The sequence below is a fragment of the Limulus polyphemus genome, unplaced genomic scaffold (genome assembly GCF_000517525.1).
Source record: "Limulus polyphemus unplaced genomic scaffold, Limulus_polyphemus-2.1.2 Scaffold3089, whole genome shotgun sequence".
Taxonomy (NCBI): domain Eukaryota; kingdom Metazoa; phylum Arthropoda; class Merostomata; order Xiphosura; family Limulidae; genus Limulus; species Limulus polyphemus.
The window spans coordinates 3,187-16,533 of NW_013668699.1; the positions used below are offsets into that span (position 1 = coordinate 3,187).

General features: G+C 35.7%; 1 protein-coding gene across 1 annotated transcript in view; it reads left to right on the top strand.

Annotated features, from left to right (window-relative positions):
• The first annotated feature begins 7,798 nt into the window (after window positions 1-7,798).
• The window catches only part of LOC106468631 (protein jagged-1-like), a 125,509-nt gene continuing 119,960 nt past the window's right edge, over window positions 7,799-13,347 (top strand). Inside the window, exon 1 of the mRNA XM_022396976.1 lies at window positions 7,799-8,526. Within this exon, the coding sequence (XP_022252684.1) occupies window positions 8,158-8,526 (369 nt within the window). The 5' untranslated portion in view covers window positions 7,799-8,157. The remainder of the gene's footprint in view (window positions 8,527-13,347) is intronic.

The following is a 13,347-nucleotide window of genomic DNA, read 5'->3' on the forward strand; positions in this document are numbered from 1 at the left end:
AAACAAAAGTTTCACAAACTTAAAAACAATATAAAGTAGTCTTTCTTGGGTGGAACTTCCTTGATATCTTATCGAGGGTTTACGATGAACGAATTAATTACGAGTTGATGTAGATACGATTCGCTAGTTTTGTCCTTCACTGATCACACGCCGATTTTTTTTCACCGATGACGTTAGGTAATGTTTTCGTAAAAATACTAATGTCCAATGAGAATCCACTGAAGTTAAATAATTTGTAATATTCGAACTTTGTAAAGGTTCCTGGTCAAATATCTGAAGTTTTCCGATTGGCAAGCGTTATAACAATCACAGTTATAGCTTCCAAAGTTTTATAGCACACTGATTATAGCGAACTATTAATAGATACTCTCTTTTAGCGAGTCTCGTTGGTTATATTTATAGGCGTAGGAAGGTTTTCTAGAAAATTCAGATTACGTAACAATACTGAGACACATTTAAGCGTTTACGTATATACATATATTGTTGATTCTTACTCTCGAGAATATTCTACAACTTTGGAGAATAGGCGGGAATTTCGCAATACATACTTAACAGTATAAACTATGTATGTTTCTAAATATAAATTTAATCTAAACAAACATTGGTATCAAAATAAATATATAATAACAAATTCGTTACAAAAGATACCATATAACGTGTAGGTATCGGTAACACACAATCATATATCCATATAATACAACCGGTAGGTTTAGGTAATACACAATCATATACAGATATAATACAACTGGTAGGTTTAGGTAATACACAATCATATACAGATATAATACAACCGGTAGGTTTCAATAACATAAAATAATATACATACAATATACAACTGGTCAATTTTGAAAATACAATCAAATACATTATACAACCAATAGGTATCGGTAATACACATTCATGTACAAACATTATACAACTGGTAGGCTTGGGTAATACACAATCATATACAGATATAATGCAACCGGAAGGTTTCATTAACATAAAATAATATACAGAGATTATACAATTGGTAAGTTTTGAAAATACAATCAAATGCTTTATACAACCGGTAGGTATCGGTAACATACATTCATATACAAACATAATACAACCGGTAGATTCAGGTAATATACAATCATGCCACAGCCGTTAAACAAACGTAAGATTTCAATAACTCACAATCGTACACAAATATTATAAAACTGTTAGGATTCAGTAAAACACAATCATATACAGACATTCGACAAGAGACAGGTATCTGTAACACACAATGATATAAAGACGTTATAAAACCGGTAGTTTTCTGTAACACACAATCATTTACGACATTACCAAACTGTTAGATTTCGGTTTGCGGTAACACACAAGTACAGATAGACATTACACAAGAGACGGGTATCGGTAACATACAACCAGTAGGTTTCGTTAACAAACAATCGTATACAGATATGATAATACCGGAAGGTTTTATTAATACAAAATCATGTAAAGACATTATACAACCAATAGGTTTTGGCTTATCGCAAAACACGAGTATATATGGACATTATACAACCGGAAAGTTTCGGTTTATGGTAACGCACAAGCACATAGAGACATTGCACATCCAGAAGGTTTCGGTAGCGCACAGTCATATATAAGCAACATATAACCGATAGGTTTTGATAACACACAATCATATACAGAAATTATACAACCGTATAAAGACATTATACAAGCGGTAGACTCCAATAAAACAGTTCTTATGCGGACATCATACAAGTGGCAGGTATCGGTAATACACACTCATATATGGATGTCATACAACTGGTAGATTTCGTTAACGAACCATCGTTTACATATATGATGCTACCAACCAGTTTCGTTAACACACAATCATTTACAGACATCATAAAACCAGAATATTTTGGTAACACAACCACAAACAGACATCATGCAAGCGATTGGTTCTAGTAATAATCATATACAGACATTGTAAAAAATGAAGTTTTCGTAAACACAACCACAAACAGACACTATACAACCGTTATATTGTAATAACACTCAACCATTCGCAGACATAATAAAACCAGAATGTTTCGTAAACACAACCACAAACAGACACTATACTACCGTTATATGTTAATAACACTCAACCATTCGCAGACATAATAAAACCAGAATGTTTCGTAAACACAACCACAAATAGACACTATACTACCGTTATATGTTAATAACACTCAACCATTCGCAGACATAATAAAACCAGAATGTTTCGTAAACACAACCACAAACAGACACTATACAACCGTTATATTGTAATAACACTCAACCATTCGCAGACATAATAAAACCAGAATGTTTCGTAAACACAACCACAAACAGACATTATATAACTTTTCGGTGACACACAATCATATGTAGACAATATACAATCGGTAACACACAATCCCATACAGACAACACACAGCCATCAGGTTTCGGTAACACACAATAGTATACAGACAACATCCGACAGTCAGTTTTAGTAATACTCAATTATATACAAACATCATACAGCAGGTAGGTTTTGGCAAAACGCAATCATATACAGATAATATCCGACCAGTAGGTTTTGGTAAGAAGGATTTATATACAGACGCCACACAATGGACAGGTTTCGGTAAAACACAATCATATACAGACGATATAATTATGTTACGGTAACCTATAATCACACAAAGACGTTATATAACATGTGGGTTTCGGTGACACACAATCATATACAGACAACATCCGATGGGTAGGTTTCGGTAACACTCAATTATATACAATGGACAGGTTTCGGTAAAACACAATCATATACATATAACATCCGACCAGTAGGTTTTAGCAACAAAAACTTATATTCAGATATCAAACAACGAGTTGATTCCGATAGCACACAACATACAATAATTATGTTACGGTAACACATAACTGTATGCAAATATCACACGACGGGCATTTTTCGGTAACACGCTACAGACAACATACAACAATTATGTTACGGTATCCTACAATCACATAGAAACGTTATATAACCTATAGGTTTCAGCAACACACAGTCATACATGGACATTATGCAACCGGTAGGTTTCGGTACCACACAGTCATATACACAAACATCCAACGAATAGGTGTTGGTAATAATAAATTATATAGCGACGTCACGCAACAGGTAGGTTTCAATAATACACAATCATGAAAAAACAACATACCACCAGCAGTTTCGGCAGCACACAATGATATATAAACATCATACAACTGGTAGGTTTCAATAATACACAATCATGAAAAAACAACATACCACCAGCAGTTTCGGCAGTGTTGTATGATGTTTATATATCATTGTGTTGGCAGGTTTCGGTAACACTGTTATATATAGACAATACACAACCAATATGTTTTTGTGCACAACGTCATAGAGACAGTATAAAAACTGTAAGTTTCGGTAATACATACTCATTTAAACATATTATACAACCAGTAAGTTCTGATAACACACAATAATGTACAAACATTATAGAACCTGTAGGTTTCGATAATACACAATTATATATATTCGTCGTACTACCAATAGGTTTCAGTACCACAGTTGTGTGCAGATATTATACAACCGGTAGGTTTCTATATCACACAATTATATAGCTACATACATCATACTACCAGTAGGTTTCAGCTCCGCAAGGTCATGTATGGACATTATAGAACTAGTAGCTTCTGATATCACCCAATCATATAAACATATTAGACAAGAGGTACGTTTTGGTAAAACATAATCTTTATACGCTTATACAGTCTGTAGGTTTCGGAAACACACAATCATAAAGAGAAATTATACAACCGGTAGGTTTCTCTAACATTCAATTACGTACAAACATTATAGAACCGGTAGGTTTCGGTAACGCACAATCATACAGAGACATTATATAATTGGTAGGTTTCGGTAACACAAAATCACAATGAGGCATCATACAACCGGGAAGGTTTCGATTACACTCAATAATTTACAGACTATTACAATTCGTAGGTTTCGGTAATACACAATCACATACAGAAATTATACAACTGGTAGGTTTCAGTAAAACAAAATCATGTACGGACATTAGATAACCGGTAGGTTTCTGTTAAATACAATGATATATGCAGAAATAACCTCAACCCAACATCTATTATTTTGTTTTAACATTTATTTGTGAGCAAAATCTGTAATATATTTGCTTTAAACTTTGAGTAGCATTTCGTAAACGTTGAAATAAGTATCGCTTCATTATTTTCGGTGTTTAAGATATAAACAACAGATGTATTTCTCACTTTATATGTTCACCGATATAAGTGTTTTGACAAGCAGAAAAATCCTTCGTGCCCTTCTCAGTAGAACACCAACAACTGAGTGCATTAATTCAGCGTTTGATTCACACACTCGAGGATAGTTACAGTACTTATATTGTGAAAGTTGCTCTGTCGCCTAGAGGCGAAATTTGGACCTTCTCGAAAACGAATGTGGTTATTCTACAGTTCTTCTCTGAGAGATCATGGTTATCCACTTGAACAGAGTCCCTCGCGCCTGTCTACACAGTGTCCACTCGCCACGTGGGCTAAATGACGATAAACTACACTGGTAATCTAGAAAAGGCTGATTCTGGACTTTGACTTATGCTTGTTCCGGTGTTTCCATCAAAGCACATCATCGCGCGTGTGACTGTACGTCTGTGCTGATTTACTGAGAAGACAATTGGCCGGCACCTCTAAAGTCTTCTTCTTCAGACCAGGACGTAAATACGTAATAAACTAAGCTCGTTAGAGGCACGTGCTGGATTTATTTTCAAGGGATAATAGTTACATCAACTGTTTTACTTTTAACTTAATGGCTCGCTCGCTCTTATAAACAGTAGAATACTTTGCAGACAGAGGGATATCACGTACCACTTCCGTCGTGTCCTTGTATCGATCTGTCTGGTTGTCTGTTTAATAACAGAATGAGGATAGTAGACAGACGGATACAGATAAGCAGATACTGACGAGCATTTTTGAGAAGTTTATATTCTGAAAATTAATCGAGGATTAAGGAAGATAAAATGAAATAAAAATAAATATTTATCTGAAAACAAAAAACACGTTTTTCTTGATACAAATCGTACATATTTTTAGATACGAGCAATTTGAAGTATGGGAGAAAAACTAAAACTAAAAAACCTCAGTTAAATTAACAAACCACGAAGTAAAATCAACACTATCTGGAGAGATGCACCATTTGTAGCCAAAATAATGCTTATAATTTCCATAAACTTTATCACAAAAAATAATAAATGAAAAACAAGTAATAATTAAATAAAAACTACTTTTAAGTTCGTGTGATATACTAGTGTTGTTTTGAAATGAGGGCAACACGTGTCGAGAAATGCGTGTTTTGTTTTCAAGGAAAAGCAAACTGATCTATTTTACCTTTCCATCACAAGTGATGTAATGCTGTTCGTTGAACAGTAAGGAAAAACAAATATAATAGTAGTAGTGTTACTTATTCTTCAAAGACCTGTAGTACTATCGGTTATTTGTTGTGAGTAAAAGACAGTTAAAACACTACACATACAAACTGTACTTAATTCACCAACATAGAATTATAACAGGTCTGGTTTTGTTCTATGTGTAAAATTACAATGGTGGAATTCCCTAAAGCCGATCCAACGCGGTGTATCAAATCCAAGAATAGCACTGGATATCACGGATTTTGTTTTCGACAAAATGTTGACTCATATTTAACATGCAGATGAAACTATTTGTTTAGTAGTTATGGAAATGTCGTCTTCAACATATTATAATAGATGGATAAGCTATTAACATATTTCAAAATGAGTTAGAATCCTTTATCAAAAACTCTATTTACTTATAACGTTATAGAAAAAAAAAGATATATACAAATTCATTAAGATTGAAACTACGTCCGAAGTGGATTTTTATTTTCTCCTACATTTTAAGTCGATATCAGTACAAGATTTGTCAAAATGACTTTATTTATATAAATATAATGGAACTATATGTTGTCTGCCTATTTAACTACTTCGCAGGGTGTGGATGGATCTTCACCAAAAAATTGGTATGGAGGTTCATTACGTTCATGTGGGAATACATATACATTTTCAGTTTTGTATTTTGCGGTTGTTATGGGCGTTTTTTACCACTACTTCGCACCCTCTTGATGGATCTTCACTAAGTTTGGTATGAAGGTTTGTTGGGTCCATGCGGAGATACATGCAAATTTGGGGTTTCATATTTTGTGTTTTGCAGTTATTATGGACGTTTTTTACAGTTACATATAAAGGAAGCAACTTTTCCTGTTCTAAGATAACCTTTCATTAATCATGAATTTACATAACTCCTGTCCAGGGGACGGGTACTCCAGCTAGTTAATAATAAGATTAAAACAGTTTAAATTAGATATGGTTAAAAAACATACACTGACACAAGAATCGAACTATATCCCACTTGAGCTGTTTTGATTTTACAATTGATGTTATATCGGGATATCTCCACGTTCTATAACATTACGAATAACTTTATATTTGTTATTCGACTTAAGATCAGAACTATGGCCGTTGACTGTACGAACGTCCCAAAACAACTACTGTAGCCATTAACTCACAGAAATGATATTGATCAAACCCGAAGATGGACTAGTAATCAGTACGTACAGACACTCATGATAAATGTTTCTCACGTGCTAATTTTATTTTCTTCCTGACCTTTATACGTTATTCGAAAGGTGACAATCAAGAATTGAATACCATCTCAATTCGAAATAAAGGAAATGGTAGTTTTAATTGTTTGGATTATAAAATATTAGCATTTTAGGTAAAATATTAATCCAATAAAGCGTTTCTTAGAAGAAGACAACAACAAACGTCCGAAAACTACTGGAAGCTATCTTTGGTGGAGTCTTAATATCCAAATGAAACCGTAATAATAAACGCAGAAAATAAGAGCATTTTACCTTAGTAATACAAATGGTGTAAAGTATTCAAGTAACTTATTATAATTCGAGTCTAAAGTCTGGTATTAGTATAACATTCACATGAAGATCAAAACTTTGTACGGAGGCAAAGATTTTGAAACGACAGAAGCGTATGGGTCATGTTAACATTTGGTAAGTTATTATTCACTATGGAATATCTAAGAGCGAGAGAAAACACCTGTGTATATATTACAAGATAATTCTATAACCTCGTGTATATATTACAGTGGTTTAATTTCATTAAGCAGAAAAAACAGAAAAAAAACGAGCCACATGCAGTGTTTTCTTTCATATGTTATGTATACATTCATGGCGGTAAGTTAATTTTTAAGGCACGGGTTTTACAAAATTTACTGAATTTAAAACTTTTCAAAAGCTTCTTTTTATCAAAGTACAGTAACAGACGTAAATTTGCACACAAACAAAGAAGCTGGAAATTCACGGAATATTCACATTTTTACGAGCTTTACTTATAGTGTTCATAACCTGGTGTTAAAAAACTATGAACTTCATAAACGGCCGTGTCGTGACCAACAGGCTGTCTAAGTCTTATCTGTTCGCCGCAAAACTATGTCGTTTGGCTTTATAAAAAACCTTACTTTGTTATGTCCATCATACATTGTTTCGTGCGCTCCCGTGCTCTCAAACAGCGGCGAACGACTAATTAAAATACCGCTTCTGGGCCAGCGATTCGTTCTCGAGATGGAAAGCCAATGAGCATGCGCAGGGCGGGTCCAGCGCCTCACGAAACGTTTGGCTCCTCGTATCAGTGTACCTCTGTTCTTCAAGGTGAGTAAATCCGTTCACAGCGGGAATGTGTGTGGATACGGCTATGCCATATCTGGTACGTCAGTTCCAAGTTTAACTGTAAGTGAAAGGGCCACTTCTTTTAACCCAGGACAACAAATCTGCTGTGAGCTTAAGATGATATTACATTACACTGCTGTGCTATGAAACATAATAAGTTAGCTGTCTTTATTAACGCTAGAAATTCTTGACAATCGCGACCTGTTTCTTAATTATCAAATCACAACGCGTTCTCGTAGGCAGTCTAGCGACTAGCGGTGACCAGAGAACTCACTCGGACTCGTACTGACAGCGAGCGCACTTTTCTAAGTCAGTCGACGTATGGACGTGGAGTATGTGCGATTTGATCCTCAACTCACATGCTAGGATATCACTATCTTTGTGCTAAAATGTTTGCGATCTTTTTAGTTACTCTTTCCATCCTTCACGTGCTGGACGCGTCCGGGTCGTTTGAATTACAGATTTTAGGAATACAGAACTCTAGGGGTGAACTACTGAACAGAGCTTGCTGTGGGGGTGAGGCGAGAAAAGAAGAGGAGATCTGTCCTAGGGAATGTAACACTTACTTTCGCCTGTGTCTGAAACAGTATCAATCACAGATTACAGCCAAGGGATCGTGTACATTCGGCAGCACGTCTTCACCGGTTGCCGTCGGAAATTCCTTTTCAGTTCACAACGAGCCGGAAAAAGAAGTGGTACTCAAGCTGCCCTTTGAATTTAGATGGACGGTGAGTTTTTACTCTGCAGTTTCGTGTCGTTGTTTTTTAATTTACGAAAATATATTTCTTCCCGCGACTTTAAAATTGTAACATTAAAGGAAACCGCAGTTAGCGGTAATAGTTCATTTATGTCATTCTGATGAATATAATTCAACTTTATTTTTACGGATAGCTAAGAATGGTATTATACATCAATAATATTAACTATACACATGACAAAAACCACTACATACTTGGTGCTGATTTTGCCCTAACATTTATTTGATGGAGTAATTTAACATAAAACGAAAATACACTAATTAATTCTCGCTGTGATTAACAGACAAAACAGAAAAAAACAAAAAAAAAACATAAGTGTTAAATGTTCATGCGGTAAACATAAGAAATAAAGAATGTCACTTGAACGTAAAATAAATTTTCGAAATGACTCTTGAGGTTTTTCTCATAAAACAGTACATTTCCGGTAAACTATATCCGGTCTCAAGAGTAGGAACTTGGAGGAGTGTATCAAGAATTTAGTTATAGTTACCCTTTCACTGCGGTAGCAGTGTTTATTTACTCCCTGTGCGGTTTTTAGTTGTTGTTGTAATTTTTGTCATAATGTTAAAGCGTTTGGTACGTAGTTTCAAAGACACTAAAACAGCTTGTTTATGGTTTCGCGGACTAATTCTTTGTTTTGTGACGTCATATTCATTCATGTTTTACTTTTAGTAGTACTCAAAAATCGCTTGCGTGACAATTTTAGGCCTACTGCTTTCAGTTACATAATTTATCCATGAACACTTTACTGACAGCCAGTATTCACAATATATTTGGGATGTATCTTCTTAGAGCTTTTCTTACATTCACTGCTTTGATTTTTTTAGGGGGGGGGGATATTAGGGAGGGAAACACTTGTACAAGTGGAAGTACAGTAGATCCTGTTTGTTTCCTTGTTGCTGTTGTTCAAGTATAGCATGACTAAATATGGACAGACAGCTGCAGAAGTAAGAGGGTGAAAGTCGGAGAAGCCTTAAGAAAGCCACGTTATCTTGCTGAGGAAGTTCGGTAGCTTTATGACTTTGTATTATTAAAATGTACACATCATATATCAGTAGAATTTACAAAACGTATTACATGCGTAGCCAAGACGGTAGTTAGGGACAGAAGATCAGTACGTGCTGTATATTGTACGGCAGCGAAAGGGTTAAAGCAAGCACTGCTTCGATTCACATGTTGTCGACATATTCAGAATGCACTGCTGTGTTATTGATTACCCAAGTCAGCGTCAAAGTTCTGTCTGGAGCTGAAACTAACTAATGAGAAGTGCCATCAGCTTAACTGTGCAGTTAATATAAAACTGAGAAAAACGTAGTTTGGATTTATAGTCAATGATGGCTAACACGATATCAATTTAGAAATCCCTTTATTGATTAGTTTTTCTCACATTTAAGGCCCTATATATTCAGTATACAATTTCTACGTAGTGAGGTATATTTATAAAACTGGGGTACACTGAGGTACATTTATAAAACTTTAGTCTATTTGTATACGATACTGGCATCACATGCGCTAACGCATAAGACAGATTGGGCATGTGCTCCTCCTCCCCGTTTTTCCGGTTAGTGTACATACACTAATACTAACAACTATATTATGTTGGCTTAGCTTTTCCTTTACCCCCCCCCCCCCACCGTTTTGTTGTTGAGTGTTATGTTGTGAAGACCTCAAAATGTCTTTTCTTAACGTCCTGCAATTTGAGTTTCGTGTTTTAGAATGTTCGGAAACTTTCGCAAGCGTATAACATTTTGTTAAGCCACTCTTTTTTTACGGTTATTGGCTAAAGTTTAACCAGGAAACACACGTTGGTCAAACAGCAGACTTATGTTACTGAATGAGCGTGTTTATACAGGACAAACTTTGGGTGACCTTCACGTTATTTCACAGTCACAACTGCAAACGAGTTTTATTTTATTTATTTATTTTTTGGTATCCACTCTTGTCCCAGTACATGCTTGGTAGAGAGTTACACTTTTGTCTTTGATACTGCGCTGGGAAATAGACAGTGCAATAACAAAACGGCTCCGTCTTCCATTACGCTGGTTAAATTACTTCTGTATTTGTCTGATGTAAATACCGACCTAATTGCTAATATAATGGTAAAATAATACAATGTTTACATATATGAGTCATGAGTTAGCATATTCAACAATGTAATTGCTCAAACATTTAAAAAAAAAAATATATATATATGTATATTATGCCCACTTTATTACTGCTGCTACACAATATTGATGGAAAGTGATACATGCCTACGTGCTCCTGAAAAAGCTCGTGGGAAACAAACCTTTTCAAACGTGGGTTGCTAAGAAACCAGCTGGAGTTGGCTGGTTGCCCAGTGCGATGACACGTTCCGAATCAGCTGTGACCGAAGTCTATGTGACTAACTAGGTGTAGAATTTGTCTTTCTGGTAACTCTCTGGCACTATACTTCCTACTTCCTACGATATTTCAATTGTCCGTTAATGACTTATAAATAAAACCACCATTGTATTGATGAACTGCGTTAGACAAATGTAGTTTCGATAATCTAATAGAATGATGTCGCAATGCAACGAGTTATTTCTGTTTTCGAAATGTCAAATAAAATCAGGTTTATTAAACGTTTCTTCTATAATGATTTATTTAAGTACTTCTAGTGAGTTTGTTATACAAGGTTGACTTCATTAGTTGCCAGGTGACGTGTTCATTCTAATGCGCATATTGGCTTACTTTTGACACAAAAGTCTTACTAATTAGCGTACACTTTCTTATAACGAAAAACACCTGTATTTTATCCAAAATAACTTAAGTGTCAAAGCTTTTTCTAATGCGGTATGAACAGTAAAAGATGATACAGACAAGAAAATCGAACTAGAAGCCACTTGAAGGGTAAAGGGTTTAGAGCGTAGTCCAAATGGAGATGGAGTGTGTTCGAAATCAAGATATGAAAGGGTAGAAGAGTCTTAACCTTATATAGTTAGTTAGTTAGCCCTAATTATCCAGTAGCTCTGCGGGGATGGAAGGTATCGTGGAGGTAGTTGCCTGGGGGTGGGGAGAGGATAACATATAGGGAGGGGAGCGAATAAGCCTGTGGACTGGGGCGGAGGCCACTGGTTGTGATTGATTCAGTGCAACAAGCAGAGAACATGCAGCAGTTACTGTGGCTACCGTCTGTAGTCGGCCGGTGATCATTATTCCGGCCAGTAAGGCCGCCGGCAATGCCCCGTTGCCCCTACCTTTTGCTTGCCGACATGGTAGACTTGAACACTCCTTATTCTAAGCGCATGCTTATCATAGCTAGGCTAGTCAGCTTTCCCACAGAGAAAACCTGCAGACATGTTTGGCGTGGGTTGCCACCATGGCGAGCATGCACTTGTATGAAAGACAAGAACATGTTTGTTTATATCTTATATAAGTTCGTGTCTGTTTTGCCCAAAGATGTTGCGTATTATTCTGGGCAAGTACTGTAATAATATTCGTGTCTCAAAACGTATTAACAAATACAAGTAACTTACGAAAAATAATGCTCAGTGTCAGTTTATTATCATTTGAATGACGTTCAAACTTCTTTCTTATTCCCCACACACAAATCATGACCTCTGCACATTTTACGCGGTACAGCAATATTGAATATTGAAGAGACGTTTATTGAAATGAAAAGAAAAAAACGACTTCGTAACACCCAAATGTCATCTGATGTTTGTCTTCTTAAAGATATGTGGTAGTTCGTATTTTCTATAACCATTTTTCAGACACGTGGGTCGTATGTTTTGTTTCATAACACCGTATTTGGTCGGTTGTCGTAGCGACAAAACCCCGTCGTGATGGCCTCGGACTCAAAGCTGGCTTCACTTTTTTTTTACCTGTTTTAGTTTGACTCACACAAGGCATGTCTCTAGTACGTGTTCTCATTTTGGCACTTGTTTAATGGTAGCCATTGTGTTCGTGGTTATGTATTCACAGAAAGAAGGGGGACTTAAACCCAGTTAAACAGGTAGTCGGGCTTCGTGGTCTTAAGCACTTCACTAGTTCTACACGTAACAGGTTTTGAATGGCATGTACGATTAAATTAGGTCACTTTCATCCGTCTAACTACGAAGGTTGAGCGTAAAAGTAAAACCAAAACTAGAGCAGAAAGGCAAGGTGAAAATAAAATAAAAATGTCACTTAAGTGCTATTTTATTATAAATCGTGATCAAATGCAGGGTGGGAAAAATGCAAACAGAATTACATATTTTCGAGATAAACCATCAACCAAAACGCAATGTTCTGATAGGAACTTGCGCGGATATACGTGTGCTTCGTATTCCCAGTTTACGTATTTCGTTTTTAGAACTAATAATACACACGTCGGTTTAAGTTAGAAATGTAGTCCTATGAATTATATATTTCAGCACAGCCTTAGAGAATATGTAGTTTTGGCTAAACATTAACCCACAAATTAACGGCCTGTTTGTTTACTGGTTATTACCGGTTGGGTCCGCAGTTTGGACCATACTCAGAACTTATATTTGTGCTTCTTTCAACTCTTAATATAAAACAACGAGAACAATAAACCACTCACTTTCCCTGTAAAATAGACGAGACACTTCAGTAATGATTCGTCGAATTAACTACAATATTGGTGGTATTTTTGTGTGTGACTCATGTGTTATTATAAACCACTCACTTTCTCTGTAAAATAGAGAAGACACTTCAGTAATGATTCGTCGAATTAACTACAATATTGGTGGTATTTTTGTGTGTGACTCGTGTGTTATTAGAGACCGTGTAATTGATACTCGTGGTGAATAAATAGTTTATAAAAAT